This window comes from Nomascus leucogenys, chromosome 7b (genome assembly GCF_006542625.1).
Source record: "Nomascus leucogenys isolate Asia chromosome 7b, Asia_NLE_v1, whole genome shotgun sequence".
Classification (NCBI taxonomy): domain Eukaryota; kingdom Metazoa; phylum Chordata; class Mammalia; order Primates; family Hylobatidae; genus Nomascus; species Nomascus leucogenys.
In genome coordinates this window covers 48395695-48414032 of record NC_044387.1, presented here as the reverse complement: position 1 = coordinate 48414032, position 18338 = coordinate 48395695, and the positions used below count along the sequence as shown (strand labels likewise).

General features: G+C 57.8%; 1 protein-coding gene across 3 annotated transcripts; it reads right to left on the bottom strand.

Annotated features, from left to right (window-relative positions):
- Positions 1 to 109: 109 nt before the first annotated feature.
- LZTR1 (leucine zipper like transcription regulator 1) lies at positions 110 to 18012 on the bottom strand. Of its 3 annotated transcripts, none has more exons than XM_030815902.1 (21): positions 17193 to 18012; positions 16685 to 16747; positions 13654 to 13710; positions 11872 to 11951; positions 11337 to 11445; positions 10264 to 10347; positions 9464 to 9521; positions 8696 to 8835; positions 7393 to 7594; positions 6853 to 7008; positions 6312 to 6422; positions 5431 to 5523; positions 5166 to 5261; positions 4916 to 5081; positions 4460 to 4629; positions 4161 to 4317; positions 3313 to 3439; positions 3073 to 3222; positions 2356 to 2461; positions 2191 to 2271; positions 110 to 1925 (listed from the first exon to the last, which is right to left on the bottom strand). In XM_030815902.1, exons 1-21 carry the CDS (start codon positions 17390 to 17392, stop codon positions 1809 to 1811), a joined length of 2523 nt encoding a protein of 840 aa, XP_030671762.1. In that variant the 5' UTR covers positions 17393 to 18012; the 3' UTR covers positions 110 to 1808. The 3 variants fall into 3 exon arrangements, with proteins under 3 accessions (XP_030671762.1, XP_030671763.1, XP_030671764.1); XM_030815903.1 differs by having other exon boundaries at positions 4161 to 4272; XM_030815904.1 differs by lacking the exons at positions 16685 to 16747; positions 17193 to 18012 and adding an exon at positions 15111 to 15504.
- Positions 18013 to 18338: the final 326 nt, after the last annotated feature.

Sequence of the window (18338 nt, the reverse complement as noted above, 5' to 3'; positions counted from 1 at the left end):
AATTCCCAAACAGCTCCATGTGTGGGGTGACTTACTGCAAGTATGGCCTCTCCCTGCCAAGGAGCACAACTGAATTCATTCTAGTCCCAGAAACTGCCACACAATTTTGTAAAATTTGCTTTTTAGGGCCCTTGGCATGTAATTTCATTTATTCATATAAGTCTAGAAGAGACAGTTCAGGGTTCAGTGACAAGGGTCAGCAGAGAGCAGGGTTGCAGGCTAGTTCAAGGAGGCTTCTGGGTCAGCCCCTCCAGGAGAGGGATTTGGAGGAGGCTGCCCTGTGGGTGTGGCAGGAGCCACATCTTGTGGAAACTGGGTAGGTGGGTGTGTGGCCCCACTCTGAGTGAATGCACCTGGCCCAAATGGCTGGCCGCCCCAGCCTGCACTCCACTTCCAGGTGCTGACATCCTCCCCAGCCATGGTCCTGGGCCTGCTGTGTCCTCACTTTAAGGGCCTCCTGGCTCAGCCTCTGCCCTAGTTCTTGCTCTCTCCTCCCTTGTTCCCAGCTCATCTTGCACCAGGCCACTTCCTAGCCTGCAGGCTGCCTATGGATCTGCCTCTGTTAGCTAAGCAACTTGCCACTCAGGGCCCCCTACCCACGTGCATACAGCCAAAGGGGAGCAGGTCACTTCCCCAAGGTGAGCTGTGGCTTCATGGCAGCCACGACAAAAAAGGGGTCCTGGAATCCTGTTCCTGATAAGGGAGCGCTGGCTCCCAGCACCAGAGTGGATCCACATGGGGCCCTCACTGGGACAAGAGGGCAGCCCTCCTTCCACAGGAGCCAAAAGCATAGTGCAGGGGCAAGGCAGGCCAGAAGAGGCAGGAGCCCACCCTAGGCCTCCAGGATTCCCCTGGGAGGGACCGGCCTGGAGGCCTTCACAGGCCTTCCCAATGTGACTGGGTGACTCCAGGTGGGGGCAGGAGTTGACAGCATGGATAGAGACAGGTAAGACCAACTGACCTACGTCTGGGGGTCTCTAAGCCATGGGCTGCTCAAGGGGCTGAAGCCAGCAGTGGTGTCCAGGCCAGCAAGATGTGTGTGGTAGGTAGCACTGCTGTGGCTTTAATGGAGGCTTGTCTGTGATAGAATACTCAGCAAGGGACACGGGGAACTTTGCTGGCTTCTTCCCGGCCGAGCCCTGACATGCAGACAGGTGGACTGGGATCCTTCAGCCCCTGTGAAAACCAGGCCTGGCCCGGCACGACCGACCTGGGAGCTGACCTCAGGGCCCTTCGCTCCAAAATTCACCTCAAGTCAGGTGAGACCCATACATCATGGGTCCCCACTCACAAGTTCCAGGTGGGAAGAGGAGCCCCTTACATGGATCTCAGTGAGGGTGGGCGGGACAGGAGCAGCCCAGGCAGATTCGCTGGTGCAGTGCAAGTCTGCTAAACCTCCTCCCACATGTTGGAGCCTTGGTGACAGCCCCCAGTGCCTGAGTCTACAACACGCCCAGGCCACAGGAGCCAGGCCAAGCCCCACTGGGTGGGAGGCCCAAGGTCTCTCCCCACTTCCGGGTGGTGAGCCCATCACTGAGCCGTGGCCTCGCATCCACACCACATCAGGAGAGGGTGATGACGGGAGGGGGTCTGCTTCATCATCCACTCCCTGTGGGACCTGTGTCTTCAGTGAATTGAGGAGTTGGGGGCCCCACATCCCCTCAGCTCTCTTTGGAGGCTCTGGGCACCCTGACCCTTGGCCCAGCAGGTGCACCCACTCTGCCATAGGCATGCACATAGCGGGTAGTCTTCTCAGGCAGGGCAGGCAGGCACGTCGATTCTTCACAACAGGCAGGCGCCACAGGGCCTCAGATGTCGGCGCCCAGCTCCGCACACTGCTTGTCTGAGATGTGGGAGGCCAGGGAGTCTATGATGTCCAGCAGCAGCTGCTGGCTCAGTGACCGCAGCGTGGGCAGCTTGGAGACCTGCAAGGCAAGCAGGCCAGGAGGAGATGGGACCAGATCCACCTAAGGGCCATGGTGGGCAGTGGAGCCCTCTGGGGCCCACCCTGCTCACAGCTCAGGCTGGTCCCAAGGATGAAGCAAGATGTGGCCAGTGATGGGCTGCTCTGCTTCTCTCACCCCCAGGACCCACCACTGCAGGGGACCACAGAGCCTGGGCACCCTCCCTGCCTGGGCATGGCCACTGCCAAGGGGAAGCGAGTCCTGAAGGGGAGGCCAGAGCCCTGACCTTGGTGAACTGGTGCACGATGATGTGCAGGCAGTGCCGCTTCATGTCCAGCGCCTGCGTTTTGTCAGCTGCTTCCAGGATCTGCAATGGCAGAGACCTTGAGGCGCTGCCCCTTTCACCCACTCAGTGGGAGCTGCAGCCGTGGGCACGGGGCTGGGGGGCTACCTGCAGCACGTTCTGCACCGTCACGTTCATCTCCAGGTTCTGCTTGCAGTACGCCTGCAGCCGGTTGTTGTAGAAGCCATAGTAGTAGGGGGCCGCAAACAAGTAGCTGGGGACTGGTTAAGGAGCTGACCAAAGGAAGCTGGTCCACCCGCACCCTCCCAGGGAAGGACAGGAAAGGGCGCAGCTGGAGCCCCAAGCCCACCAGGGGCCAGGCTCCAATCCAGCCCACACGCCAGCATGCTCTCTAAATGGATTCTGAACTACTTAGTGGGTCAAAGGCCCCATTCAGGATCCGAAGAAAACCATGAATCCCCTCCCCAGAAAAATACTGTCTGCGCATCTGTAGCGCTGTTCCATGGCCTTGCAGGCCTAACAGGCATCCTGACCCTCCATGTTCAGACCCCTACTGAAGTGACATAAGAGGAGTAGCTCCATGTCTGTGCTCAACTGTCGCACAAAGCAATGACCCACTCCATCCTCTGCGCAGTTGTGAGGGTCAGGAACCCACTGGTTCCTCCTGGCTGCAAACCCCTCCCTGCCAGCTGCCAACTGCTTCAGAGAGCACCAGGCCCAGCCCCAGGCACCAGCAAATCCTCTGGAGGGAGGCGCTGGGCCCAGATCGCCTGGTTGGGGCAGGAGAGCAGGCCTCAAAGCCACCCGAAGTGGGTGCCAGGACCCTTGGTGGGGACCTGGGAGTTCCTTGGGGAGTGAGGATGCAGCGAGTCTTCGGGCGGCATGTTGACCTCGCCGTAGTAGATGTAGCGCAGCATGGACTCGAAGGCCTGCCTGCTGGGCACCATCTCCCCGATGGAGATGTTCACCTGCCCGTCCTCGGGCATGAAGGACCGGAACATGGCTTCAAAGTAGCTGCAGACAACGAGCGGCAGGCACCCAGCTGTCAGCAGAATGAAGACACCATCCAGGCCCACCCTCCCCTCCTGTCCAGTCCCCACCCACCTGGAGCGGGCAGCCAGGATAGCCTTGTGGGCTGGCCGTGGGTGTCCATCCAGCAACAGAGTGATGTCACAGAATTCCGCGCCCGCTCCCTCCAGGTATGCCTTCATGTCCTGGATCAGAGATGTGCCTGGGGGTAGGAGGGTCCCTGAGCAGGTACAGCCTGGGATTCTGGCCTTGGGACCCCACGGCACTACCTTCCTGCATATCTGCCCATGTTGCTGCCCTGAACAAAACTTCACCCAGGCAGAAGGCTTCACTCTGGCCCTGAGGCACCATCAGCCACATTCTGTCCTCCCTCGGCGCCCTGGCCGACTCGAGCACTATGCCCCACGCACAGCCCACCACCCAGCGTCTCATCTTCCACCCAGCTTGCTGTACCCCCTCGCTGCCCTCATGATCAAACCCCCTCCAGGCCCACAGCATGGCCTCTGGTGCCTGCAGACGTCACCAAGAGCCAGCAGCCGGGGTCAGCACAAGCCCCAGGGAGAGCTGGGGGAATGAAGAGGCCTGTGACATTACAAGCAAAGAGAAGTCCAGAGACTGATTACTGTGACCCTGGGCCATCAGACCTGACATCCCAGCCGGAAAGAGGTGCCCCATGTCCACCCCCAGAAATTGGCTCAGGAAATCCCAGCTCACCAGGACACAGCCCACCGTGGCAAGCCCCATGGGTCAGGGGCTTCTGCCTCCATCTGTTTCCTCCCTGTACCCAGGAGAGCACTCTGGGGTCCCATGGCACCCACCCCCACCCCGAGGGCCTGGCAGGTGCTCTCCATGGCTCCCAATCTCCTGCCGCAGATGAACACCATCCCTCCCAGCCCCCAGGGAAGGGGAACGGGGCTCCCTACCAATGTCCACTGGCTGGTCCGAGGGAGTGCGAGGGGGCGGCTGCTGCTTCCGCCGCACAATCTCCACGATCAGTGGAGAGGAGAGGCGCTCGAACTCCTTCATCATGATCACCTGGTTGAAGTGGGACTCCTTTACCACGAAGTTCAGGCAGTGCTCCTGGGGCAGACAGGCACAGGCAGGCAGGCAGAGTCAAGCCAGGGCCCCAGGCTGGGCGAGGGGCTCACAGTGGTGGGCAGGGAGGGGGCCTAAGCCTGAGCACACCCCACCCGACCCTGATCGTGCTGACCCCACCCCACACCTTGAGTTGGCTCAGCTGCAGCCGGGCGGCACTCTCACACACGACCAGCACGTTCTGCAGGTCCACGGAGGCCTCGATGTACTGGCGGCACAGCTGCTCCAGGCGGCACAACTGGAAGCTCAGTGCCAATTTGTACACATCCATGATGAGCAGCACATCCTCCACGTGGCCTGCGCCCCAGAGCCCCCGAATCTCAGGGAGCCGGAGAGGGGAGGGCAGAGCACAGGGCGCAGGGCTCCCCCAATGGAAGAGTGTGGGTTGGGGCCACTAGGTAGGAACGAGGCCTCGGGGGACTCAGATGGCATCCAGCTGCAGTGATCATGGGTAATGAGGGTGACCCGCAGCCTCTGAGCCTCGGGGCCCATCAGTAAGGCAGGGCTGGCAGCACCCACCTTTTGGCTCCGCTGCCCACGCCCCAGCCCACACCAATCCTGCTCCACCCCCACCCAGGCGGACCTTTCCGTGGGTATTTGATCTTGTCGGTGTAGAGGAACTGCATGAGCACCTCGAAGGGCCGGGCCTCAGCCTCCCGGATGGCCACATGCAACAGGGGCGGCCGGGCCCCACCAGCAGCCACGCCAGAGGCCTCCCTGGGAACTGGGGCGGCCTCCTGCTCCAGCTTCTGTGGGGAGAAGGGAGCTCAAGGGCACCCCAGTGGACACCAGGCATGGCTGCCAGGTTAGGGCAGGGTGGTTAGGCACCTCACCTGGGCCAGCCGCTCCCGCGCCTGCGTGATCTTCCTGCGAAGCCAGCGGCTCCGCGCTGTGACAATGGCTACGTGGCCCTGCACGCACTCCTCCTTCTGCATAAAGAATGATGCACTGGCAGAGGGCACAGGACCCTCGCCGCAGAGAACAGAGACCCAGCCGGCCAGGGTCAGCACCACCAGGCAAGCAGCTGTTTTTCTGGGGGGCAAAGTTCCCATTGCCCGGGCACAGCAGGCAGAGCAGGGCGCGAGGACAGGCACCCACCTCACCCAGCACGAACTCCACGTCACAGAACTGGCGGCTCTCCCACAGCCGCCCGTAGTCCTCATGCAGTGTACATTTAGGATAACAGGAAAACTGCAAGAGGGGCCCAGTGAGGCTAGATGTTGAGGACAGCAGGGTGGCCCCAGTGTGGCTGCGCAGGCCAACCCTGAGGTCCCCATCTGGCCCATGCTGACCCTCAGGGCCCAGGAGGCAGGTGGGCCTGGCTGAAGAGAGGAAGCAGCCGCCACCCCACCCTGAAAATACAGCCTGGCTCCTGCAACTGTCCATGGCTGGCTCCACAGCAGGAAAGGGCTCCCCCGCCTCTCTCGCCTTTGGCTGGGCCCCAGGTCTCAGCAGAGCTCTGCCATCTCCACTCTGCCTGGACCTGCATCCTCACGCTGGCCCCCACCAGCACATCCCAACCTCTCCAGGAAGCCAGCCCTGACCTCACTGTGGCTGTGAGTCCCTGCTCTGACCACCTGCTCCTCCAGGCCTGGGAAGGGCCTGTCAACGCAAGCCACTGTCAGCCCTGGCTCTGCCCTGGGCCAGGCTATGATGCCTGTGAGGCTCTGGTTCTGAGCCCAGCTTGGCCTGGCTCCCTCCACGGACTCTGCCGTGAGCCCCAGCGCCATCTGCCTGCCCCACTGCATGAAGGCTGCCCACTTTAGTGCCACCTCAGCCCACCCTCAGCCCACAGGGCTCCTCCCAAGGCTTCCATCCTGCCAGGTGTGGCCCTGCAATGGCCTGGATAAGCCCTGCCCCACCCCCACTTGGCCTCAGTTTCTCATCACGGGGGATCTGTCCACCCAGCCGGCCCTACAGGCCCACAGGCCCCACACCTGGAACCTATACATCTCCCTACAGGCCCACAGGCCCCACACCTGGAACCTGTACATCTCCCCGCTGCGGATGTTGTTGTCCACTGTGCCCCCGAAGATGTACATGGCGTCTGAGATGACAGCAGCTGCGTGGAAGAGCCTCCCGCTGGGCAGCTGGGGGACAAGAAGGCAGGGTGGAACTGGGGGGAGCGGAGCTTCCACAGTGGGGCTGGTGCAGCCAGGTAAGGGCAAGGATGCAGCACCTCATGGCCATGAAGGGCCAGGGGGCAGGGTCCCCAAGGGATGAGGGCCCCTGGGTGCAATGACAGACACAGGCGGGACCTGGTACCCATGTAGGCGAGTGGGGCATGACGGGCCATGGAGACCCTCAGAGTGGGTAGGGCACTTGAGCCAGTGTGTGGCACCCACCCCAGAAAGCTGCAGCCTGGCCAGCAGGGTGAGGGCTCCTGGCCCTGCACCTCCTTTGTGGTGTGACCCCAAGCAAGTATTTCTCGGGGCCTCAGTCTCCCCATGTGTGAGAGGGGTTGATCACAGGACCTGCTTCAGGGGGTGATGCAGTCTTAATGAGGATCCCAGCCTGTACCTCCGAGGCGGGCTGGGCGGGCTGCTTGGCTGAGGTGGTGCCAAAGTCCAGGCCAAACACATCTCGGGACTTCTTGAAGCCACCCCGCTCCTCAGAGGTCAGGGTGGGCACCTCCTCGGAAGCACAGGCTCGCTCAGGCACTTCAGCCCCACCGACCTGAAGAGGAGAGACATGTGGGCATGAGACCACTTGGCAAGGGCCAGGTAGGTGCCCAGAGACCCCCACCATCCTGGCCTTGAGAGTGAGTTCTGAAAGAAGGAAGAGCTGCATGGCTGTGGGCTTCCCAGGAAAGGTCTGCAGCACAGCAGCCCCATGCAGCCATGATGGGGCGTGAAGTGTTAACTACCTGCAGGCTGTGGGGTGAAGCTGGGGCTGGAGGCCGGGGCAGGTGTCCAGGGCTGAGGCCCAGGTGTCCTGGCCTTGTTCCTGGTAGCTGTCTGGAACCCCAAGGGGCCCCAAAGCTGTGAGGAGCTAGGGGGGAGCAGGGTAGGGGCCACTGGTGTGCAGCCGGCAGGTCAGGACACCCCTGGGCACCCTCACCTCACTGTCAGAGCTGGGCTGGACGACCTCCCAGGTCTGGAAGTCCACATCATAGCAGTGCAGCTCGTTGGGCAGCGTGTTGTCGGCCGCACCCCCAAACACATAGAGGTGGCGGTCAAAGGCCACCATGGTATGCCCGTAGCGCCGCTGCGGGGGTGGTGGGGAGCCCCGGAGCAGGTGTTCAGTTGGGATGCGTGTCCACCTGGGGGTACACAACAGTGAACCAATGCTGGGACAGGAGCTCCTGCTCACCCTCGGGGCCTCCCCACAGCAGGCCCTCACTGGGAGGTCCCCCTGCATCCCCTACGGTGACTAGCCCAGGGTCCAGAGGGAGGGCCTAGACACCTGCACTGAGCACCCCTCACCCCATCCAGCACTGGCACCAGCCCTGCCTGGCTCCATGTGGCCCACCGCGGGGTCCTGCCAGAGCTCCCCCCTCTCCCCATGGAGCAGGCAGCAGTGATGGGCAGGAGGGTGGCATCTGACCCGCCAGGCAGTCCTGCTCTCTGGGGAGTAAAGTTGTGCAGAGACCATTGCAAGTCACTGTGTTCATGCTGCCCAGTCAGACCATCCCTACAGCTGAGTCCCCATCCTGGGAGCTGCCTGCACCCCACATCCTGATGCTGCTCCAGCACTTTCCACCTCCCAGGCTTCCCAGTACCTCCCAGCAAGTCCTCTCCTTTGCTAAGTTAGCTGAAGACTTCAGAACAGATCATGGCCTGGCAGGTCTATGCCATCTGGCTCTATGCTGAGCCCCAGGCCCTCAACAGTTTCCCTCATCCTGGGGCTCCCTGCCCTTCCTCCCACGCACCTGTGGCCTCCAGGGAAGCTCCCAAGTCCCTTCCCAAACCCCCTGTACCTGCAGTTCACACTCCTTGTGCCCTCTCCTGCAGCCCTATTGCAGGGATCAAGGGCTGGCCAGCAGCCAGGGGCAGCATGGGCCAGAACTCTCAGGACCTGCAGGCCCCTCTGGTCTTCTGCCATCATTTGAGATCTATGCAGGCCACATTTGCTACTGGTGGCACTGACCAAGCCATTCACGGGGAAGGGAATGTCCTTCACATTCAGAGGGACGCCTAGCCAGGGGCCTCCTCACCAGGCCCTATCTTGCTAAGCTGTAGCCATATACTGGGGACCTGCCAGGGGCACCGCACATCCCTGCTCTGGGCTGTAACCTCCTGCTGTTTGCAGAGCTCAGAAGGACAGTTACCACGGCCACCAGGTGCAAGGGGCATTCTTCACATTCAGAAGGATTCGGGGGCACTGACCGTCCTTCCTCCACCCCACTGGCCAGAGTACTCACGTCTTGTCCTTGAATTCAAACTGGAAGAGGTTGTTGGTTATTTTGGCTCCGCTTTGCCCAGAGAATACAAACATCTTGTCCCGGCACACAGCCACGGGGAAGTTGCAGCAAGACGGGGGGATCTCGCCACTCTGGGCCACCTGCAGGGGGAGAGGACAGCTCAGCCCTGGCCTCACAGGGCCTGCTCACATTTCACCACACTCGACTGCTGAGATGGGACTGCTTCTATTCTTGAAACTTCCCCAGATGAGGGTTCACAGATTCACTTGTCTTGGAACAGCTCATAGCCCTGTCTCATCCACTTCACGGGGCCCACTTGTGAACAGCTGGGGTTAAAATCATCAGGGTTAAATCATCAGGGGCTAAACTCATGTTTTTCATGCCCAGAAGACTGAAAAAAAAAATTTTTTAATGAATAAATAAATAAATTCCATGTTTCTAAAGGGGAAAGCAAGCCCAGGGGGAGCTCCAGGGAGCAGGACACTGGATAGCAGACGGCCCTCACTGCACTGAAATAAAGGGTGCATTAAAGCAAAACCACATCCCTCACACACGTGGCGCTCTGCCCATCCAAAGCACCAAGGCTCGAATCACTGTGCAGCCACAGTGAGGAACTGGTCGTGAAGGCCCGCAGGTCGCCAGGGAGGAGAGCGAGGCTCAGGTCGGGGCTGGGCTTTGCAAGGGGAAGAAAGCAGCCTCGACCCCCAGCCTGGCTCCCCCTGCCTCCCACCTCCCTCCACCTGCACCCTGGCTCCCCGCGCCCCTCACCTCCTCCCAGCAGGTGAGCTCTCGGTCCTGGAGGCCAATTGTCCACATGTCATTCAACCTGTATTAGGACAGACCAGTGAGGACCCCTTGGGTCTGGTGGTCAGGGTGGGCCTAGTCCTGGCTAGAAGGGATGGCTGCAGGGAGGAGCCCCACCCCCACACAGGGAGACCTGTGTGGCCATGAGGCGGGAACTTCTGTGTGGGGTGGCAGGCACTGCCTCAAATCCCTGCCGTGCCGGGCCCCCTGCCCAGCCCAGACAGAACAAGTACTCTCATGCATGACATCGGGGCAGTGTGGCAGCGCCAGCTCCTCACTCAGTGTCCCTCCTGGGTGGGGAGAGGACACAGATATCCCAGACGCCACCACCATCAATGCATTGTTAGGAGTTTCTATGATGCTGAAGTTTTGGGAAACCAGCATATGGTACTTTTGTAATCAGAAAAAGAGAGCAAAGCCAACTTTCTAAAATAAGGAGGAAAAGGCCTTGGCCTGGGCAAGAACAAGGGCTGGGCCTGAGTTCGGGCACCGCCCGCCCGCCCACCGACTCAGCTCCGCAGGGCGACTCCTGGCTGAGGATCCTCATCCGAGCTACTCAGCCACGGGGCTCCACCCAGTGGCCCTCACCTCCATCTGCCCATCCTCCTCTTTCCCCGTCCCCCTCCCAAGAAACCCCCAGACAGAGTGGCACTCAAAATCCACCAGGCAGAGCTCTCCCAGCCTAAGCCCTCAAATGCCAGGACGACCTGCTCCGGGTCTCAGTGCAGTCGGAGGTGGGGTGCACAGGCCGGACCACCACCCACCTGGCGTTGCCGTCATAGCCAGCAAAGATCCATAGCTTGTCACTGTACACCGTGGCTCCATGGGCTGACCTAGCGACTGGCAACCTGGAGTGTGAGGGAAGAGGGGAGGGAGTGAGGCCGCCCAGCACAGACTTGAGCCTCCCAGCCCCACGTGGTCAGTGCAGGGGCCACAGCCAGGCTGCATGGCCACATCCACCCGACACTGGGGCTTCAGGGCCTCCACAAGGCACTAGGAATAAACAACAGCCCCAGAGGCCGACTAGTGGCTTGAAGAGGAATTCAGACAGCCACAGAGGCACAGAACCTTCTCCTAGGTGCCACCAAAATATCAAAGGGGGTGCTCAAAAAGCAGGACCCCAGAAGCGCCATCAGCAGTACATTGGATCTTTTTGAAAATTTTTTTTTTTTTTTTTTTTTTTTTTTTTTTTTTTTTTTTTTTTGAGACGGAGTCTCGCTCTGTCTCCCAGGCTGGAGTGCAGTGGCGCAATCTCGGCTCACTGCAAGTTCCGCCTCCCGGGTTCACGCCATTCTCCTGCCTCAGCCTCTCCGAGTAGCTGGGACTACAGGTGCCCGCCACCACGCCCGGCTAATTTTTTGTATTTTTAGTAGAGATGGGGTTTCACCGTGGTCTCGATCTCCTGACCTCGTGATCCGCCCGCCTCGGCCTCCCAAAGTGCTGGGATTACAAGCGTGAGCCACCGCGCCCGGCTGAAAATTTTTTTATGACAAGGTCTTGTTCTGTCTCCCAGGCTGGAGTGCAGTGGGGCACACATGGTTCACTGCAGCCTTGAACTCCTGGGCTCAAGTGATCTTCCCACCTCGGCTTCCCAAAGTGCTAGGACTACAGGTATGCGCCACCACGCCTGGCCCATTTGGGTCTCTTCTGAAAGGAGGGAATCTAAGGGCTGGGAGCAGGCCATGCACAGCTGCACCGGGGGATATTCCACCAATCCCAAGCTCCCTGCCACTGCGTGCCCTCAGGGTCCTCATCTGGGAGGCAAAAGGGGGCAGATCCCAGGTCCAATGCCACCCAGGACCCAGCCTGTCCCAAACGTTTCTGCAAAGTTTCTCACCGTCCTTCAATTTTCCACTCCGTCCACTGGCCAGTTGCAAACTTGTATTCAAAGAGGTCATTTTTATTCTTCAAGTTAGAATTGGAATAAATGTCCCCAGTGTAACCCCCTGAGTAAAGAGAGTGAGAAACCGTCAAACCCAAAGGGCAGTCTTGAAGATTTCAAACCCTGGAAGGTGGAGCAGAATTTGGCCCCACTGAAAATGCATAAGTCAGGACTCCCTCCACAAGCCCCAGAAGGACCTACTGCTTGTCTGCCTCTGTGCTGGGCTCTGGGGACACAGAGATGAGCAGGACACTGTTCCCAACCACAGCGCAGTAACACAGAAAGACACCCAACCCTGTGAGCTCAGGGCCATTAGGGCAAGGGGTCCCAGATCCAGCGCAGAATTCAGAAGACTGGCAGACAAAGCCACGGGTGGAGAGAGAGCCCCTGCTATACACAGCACCAGCACGAATGCCCCAGGCCTGCAGAAGGGCAGGGTGTCTGTGGGCCTTGGGGCGACACAGCCCCTGGGAGGCAAGAGGCTGCTTACCAAAGACAAACATGCTGCTCCCATAGACGACGGCCGAGTGGTGGTAACGGGGGGCCGGTGGGGTCCCAGTGGTAAAGGCCCTGGGGTGGGCACAGGGGTAGTGAGAGTTAGCCGGGGTCACCCATGAGGTCCACACCCCCACAGGGTGGCCCTGCATCCCTGTGCTGCCTTTCTTTTTTCTTTTTGAGACGGAGTCTCGCTCTGTCACCCAGGCTGGAGTGCAGTGGCTCAACCTCCACCTCCTGGGTTCAAGCGATTGTCCTGCCTCAGCCTCCTGAGTAGCTGGGATTACAGGCACCCACCATCATGCCCAGCTAATTTTTTGTATTTTTGTAGAGACGGGGTTTCACCATGTTGGCCAGGCTGGTCTTGAAGTTCTGACCTCAGGTGATCCGCCCGCCTTGGCCTCCCAAAGTGCTGGGATTACAGGTGTGAGCCACCGCGCCCGGCTACGTTTCACTTTTGTATTTTGAAGGTGATACCTGTCTCATTATAGAAACTTAAAAAAAAAAATCACCAATAAGGAAAAAACAAAATAGGCACTAAAGCTCATGCAAATTCCCATTACCAGAAAACCTCTGGCAACACCTTGAGGTCTTCCCTGCACACCTCTCCTGTGCATACTTAGGCTTCCATGGAATTCTTTAAAATGGAATCAAGTGGTAGATATTTTGTAAATTCCTTATTCAACGCACAGAATGTGACCAGGTCCTCATACTACTCCAGGACCATCCACACTCCTGCTCTCAGCAGCAGTGCAGCGTCTTAGAGCACAGGGTCCATCAATTTCATTTAATACCTATCTATGTAACCATCATCTATCTACCTATCTAATCTATCATCTATCATCTAATCTATATAATCTATATATCCATCTATATAATCTATATATCCATCATCTATCCACCTATCATCTATCATCTGTCTATATAATCTATTCATCTATCATCTGTCATCTATCTACCCATCATCTATCTATCTATCTATCTATCTATCTATCTATCTATCTGTCTATCTAATCTATCTATCTATCTATCTATCTATCTATCTATCTATGTCTATCTAATCTATCTATCTATCTATCTATCTATCTAATCTACCTACCTATCATCTATCAATCTGTCATCTATCATCCATCCACTATCTGTCATCTATCTGTCTAATCTACCTATCATCTATCTACCTATTTATCTATTATCTATCTATCTATCTATCTATCATCTCTCTTTGTCTTTCTATCATCTCTCTATCTTTCTATCTATCTATCTATCTTTCTATCTATCTATCTATCTATCTATCTATCATCTGTCTATCTATCTTCCTAGACGGGGTCTCACTTTGTTGCCCAGCTGGTCTTGAACTCCTAGCTTTTTTCTGAGTTTTATACTTAAGCAATTTTTGACAAATAATTGTGAAGCCTTCAGAATGATTTTTTAAATTAATTTGTAACTACTAGCCATCTTACAAAATCAAGTGTGAGAGAAATGACATAGCAACTTCTGTACCCATACTAGCACCAGCCTCGAGGTAGAGGTGGACAGTCCAGAAGGGAGCCGCCCTGTGTGCCCAGCTTGGCAGCTGCAGGTGCTGGGTGGTTACTTGATCTCCTCAGCCCTGACAGGGTGGCTCTGGACGTGGCATCCCTGGGGCCGTAGTTATCTCCTCCTGGAAGCTTCTTTCTAGCTTCCCATGATGAGAGAGACTCTGCTAGCAACTGGGACCCAGCACTGTGCCACTGTGTTCTAGGAGGAAAGCAGGGCCCTGGAGCACGGGGCCACCCACCTGCACCAGGAGCAGTCTTTCACATCGAACCGCAGGAGGTCATTGAGCATGGTCTTCCTGAAAGGCAGCCAGAAGAGAGGGCGGCATTAGCCAGGTCTGCTCTGCAGGAACCCCAGAGATGGGCACTGCATGTAGCCAGGGTAGAGTAGGGGGCGGTTGTGGGCTGGGTCACTAACATAGCCAGGCAACCAGCTGATGCCCAAGAACAAGAGTGGTGACCACAAACGAGGCTCCCCAACTAATATGGGCACCAGGACTGCCACACAGGCAGCCACCAGCCTGCCGGGGGTCAGGACCAAAGCATGAATGTGGCCACCAGGAGCCCAACCAGCAGCTGACATGAAGGCATGAAATGGCCCAAAGGCCAGAGTCACCCTCACACCTCACCCTAGCCTCCAGAACCCCTATTCACATATCCCAATCCCCTTCCTCTGTGGCTGTACCCCACAATGCAAGCGCTTGCCCATGCCTCAGGGGAGGCCCTTTGCTTCTCTCTGATCTTCCTGCCACTTCTTTAAAAAAAAAAAAATAGAGACAATGGGCTGGGCTCAGTGGCTCGCGCCTGTAATCCCAGCACTTTGGGAGGCCTAGGCGGGCGGATCACTTGAGGTCAGGAGTTTGAGACCAGCTGGCCAACATGGTGAAACCCTGTCTCTACTAAAAATACAAAAAATTAGCCTGGCATGGTGGCAGGCGCCTGTAATCCCAGCTACTCAGGAGGCTGCGGCAGAATCGCTTGAACCTGGGAGGCAGAGGTTGCAGTGAGTCAAGATGGCGCCACTGCACACCAGCCTGGGAGACAGAGCAAGACTCTGTCTCAAAAAAAAAAATAATAATAGAAACGAAGTCTTGTTTTCCTGCCCAGGCTCGTCGTGAATGCCTGGCCTCAAGTGATCTTCCCACCTCAGCCTCCCAAAGTGCTGGGATTACAGGTGTGAGCCACTGCACCTGGCCCCTGCCACTTCTTTGTTGCAAAAGCCAATGTAATAATCATGTTAAAGATACAATCAAATAGAAAACAAATTCACTGGCCACTGCACCACCTAACACTACCAGCCGGCATATTACTACCCAGTCCTTGGGAAGAAGGGCAAACTGACAGGAGCCCAGCGCCCCCTCACACCCAGCCTGTGCTGGGTGCCCCGTGCACCATCTCACTTAGTCTGCAGCAGTGAGTGTTCTCTCACCTCCATTTCACAGATAGCAACAAAGCCTAGTGGCTCAAAGGCTGTGTCTGAGGCCATGCAGCCAGGAAGCCAGGAGCCTAGAAGCTGGTGGTGACTGTGATACCGCCCCTCCCTCCCTTACTTGCCCCAGGTGCCACAGGAGGCCATCTTTCTTTGTATTCAGTCTTTATAAAGTTAAGACTAGCATGAGACAAATTTGTATCCTATTTCTTTGTCACACTGCAGCAAAAATGCTTCTGCTTATTGCTACACAGGTGTCACACAAACTACCTGCTAAGGACACTCTTGAGGATGAAGGTCCTCCATTTCCCACTTGCTGCCTTGTACTAGACACCAAAACATTTTCTGGTTTGGAGGGTTCTCATTAAGGCTCCAGTAAACGCCTGTGGGTAGGCATCTCTTCTTCATTTCATTCCTTCATTTGACAAACATTTATTGAGTTTTCTAGATGCTAGGACACAATGGTAAAAGGAGCACAGGCCCTGCCTTGACTGAAGAGATGGATAGTAACCAACATCTGTGTGCCTCAGGAACAAATGAAGATGGTAAGAGGTATGGAGGGGAAGCAATGGTCTCCAGTTGGTCCAGATGGCCAAGGAAGGCCTCAGTCACAAGAAACATCAGAGGAGGGGCAAGAAGGTGGGAGGAGAGAATGGGCAGTGCAAGGGCCTGAGCAGGGGGGCACTTGGTACAATCCAAACATAGCAAGGCAGCCTGTGCAGCCCCAGTGCAGTGAGGGACTGCGGGCAGAGGAGCAGCAGACTGTCATGAGGACTTGGGCTTTTACTCAGAGAGGCAGGGAGGCATCACAGGAGGATGAGCCAAGGAGGAGCACACTCTGACTTGCATTTGTAAATGGGCCCCGCCGGCTACTCCTGGGGAAACAGAGTGGGAGGAAGACAGGCTTGAAGCCAGGGGACCATGCCCAAGGAGGCTCTTCTGCCCAGTCTGCAGATCCTGGTGGGGTCCAGACTACCCCACCATCCTCAAGCCAGCTCCCAAGGAGGCCTGCAGGACCAAGGCTGCAGAGCCAGTAAGAGGCCAGCCCTTCCAGGGCTTCATGCCAGTTGCCGGGGCTGAGAGGCAGGGCTAGGACACATGGACACAACTGGTCATGTGCAGATACTCCACCCTCTGCGTAAGGAAACCAGCCACAACTTAACTGGAGACAGTTTATGTGAAAAGAGGTGTGCCCACCAACAAAACATCACGTTGTTGCCTGACGTTTGGAGCAATGTGGGAAAACCCTCCTAAATAGTGAAAAATGCATGAAATAAATAAAACTGTGTCCTCCATACCGATGAGGCCCAGGGAAAGAAAAGTGCCTTGCAGGCCTGGCCGCAAGGGTGGTTGTGTTTCTTTCAAGGCTGCGTCTACTCAGAAGACGGACATTTCCACATACTGAGCATGTGCCACCCACTGGAAGCTGTGCTGAGGACCATGAGTGCACGATCTCATTTAATCCTCACCGCAACCAGGGAGGTGAGTGCAAGGTATCTCACAGGTGGGGAAACTTAAGCTTAGAGGCACCAGCTAACTAACATCCGAAAGGACAGTAATGGGAGCGTTTCAGGCTATGTACTGGCGCCGCGTTGTCCCTTCCAGTGAATGCAGTGTCTCGTCCCTAGCCCCGTCGCGACTGCTCTTCCCGGCGCCTCCCAGGCCCACGCAGTCCGACGACCCGCGGCGGGCTCGCAGTTCCCGGCATGCCCTGGGTCTGCGCGTGGCTCTGGCCTGGATCGTCTGCCGCTGCCGGGATCCCACATGGAGGGTTCCGAGCTCGAGTCCCTGACCACAGTACTTCTCCCTACCTGGTCCAAACACTGATGCTCAGACTCACTCACCCATTGTCTCCACCAAATACATAAATGGCATCTTTATAGGCCACCACTGTGTGCTTGCTGCGCCTGGAAAGAAAGGAGTGGAGGGCGGTAAGGACAGGACCCTCCTGGGGGTCACCCAAGTTATGGGACTAAACAGGAGAGCTGCCGCGGAAGTTAGATATCACCTCTCAACTGCTAAGATTCATCATCTTCTAAGATAACACCAATCACCCTGCAAGTGAGGACCCCTGACACGGCTCCAGGACTCTCTGGACTCCTCACCCCACCTGAGAGCACCTGGGACCCCAGCCCAATATCCACAAACACAACTTAGTTCTAATACCCTGTCCCGGGACATCGGGCTCTGGGAACCCTCTCCCCTGCCCTGAACAGCGTCCTGTACAGCACCATCCACCTCATTACCAGATCCTACCCCAGGACACCACCCCCCGGCCTCGCCACTGGACCCGCCCTGGGACCCTCGCAGATCGCCCTTCCTGTCCTCAGGACCCCACGAAGCCCACCGTACCGGGCACCCACGAACTCGTCGCAGGGCGGGAGGCGCCGCCAGCGATGCACTGTTTCGAAGGGCCCGAAGTTGAGCGTCAGGTACTCGACACTGTCCGAGCAGCTGTGGTCGAAGTCCACGCTCGGGGCTACCTTGGACCGCGCGCCGCCTGCCAGGGCCCCAGCCCCGATCTGGCCCCCCGTGCTGCCCAGTCCAGCCATCCCGGGTCCACGCCGGATCGGCCGCGCTGTCCGCCCAACTTGCGGCCACCGCCCCGGGCCGGCTGGAGGAACCACATTTCCCGGCGAGCCCTGCGCTGACGGCGCGGCACTTCCGGCCAGCGCCGCACTTGCGCCCTCCCGCTCTTCCCGGCAAGCCTAGCGCTTGCTAAGACACCGGGGGCGAGCGCGGGACCCGGTTGGCGACCGGGCGGCGAGCGTGGGACCTTCTGGGGAGCGTTTCAGGCTATGTACTGGCGCCGCGTTGTCCCTTCCAGTGAATGCAGTGTCTCGTCCCTAGCCCCGTCGCGACTGCTCTTCCCGGCGCCTCCCAGGCCCACGCAGTCCGACGACCCGCGGCGGGCTCGCAGTTCCCGGCATGCCCTGGGTCTGCGCGTGGCTCTGGCCTGGATCGTCTGCCGCTGCCGGGATCCCACATGGAGAGTTCCGAGCTCGCAGCGGCCTCTGCAGGCGGCTCAACGCTCCCTTTCCTGCTAGCGCCCTCAGCCCTGACTCCCCGCAACTCCCCTCTCCCTTTGGCTTTCTTACTGACTGAGAGGCAGCCCGGCGAGGAGCCTCTGGATTCTCATTCCTACTTAGCAGGGCCTCAGCTGCTTCACCTCTGACATGTGGATTGAGAATGCTCCGGCTATGAAAAGCATGGGGTCTGTCTCAGGACACAGCTCCCACAGCCCTAAGTGGGCAAATGCCCCAAAGTGTCAAGCATGAGCCGCCTCTGAAGGAGCATTTACTATCTGAAGACCTTTGGGCATGTTGTCCCTTCTACCTGGAATACCCTTCCTTCAAAATTCAGAGTCAAAAGCAAAAAGAGTTCGCTGATCGCAGAGGGGGAGAGGGATGTGGGAGGGCCTGCGGCGCAGAATTAGTTGCTACCTCCTCTGGGCGTTCACAGGCCAAATTTCCTTGGTGTGGCACCTAGCATTCTGTG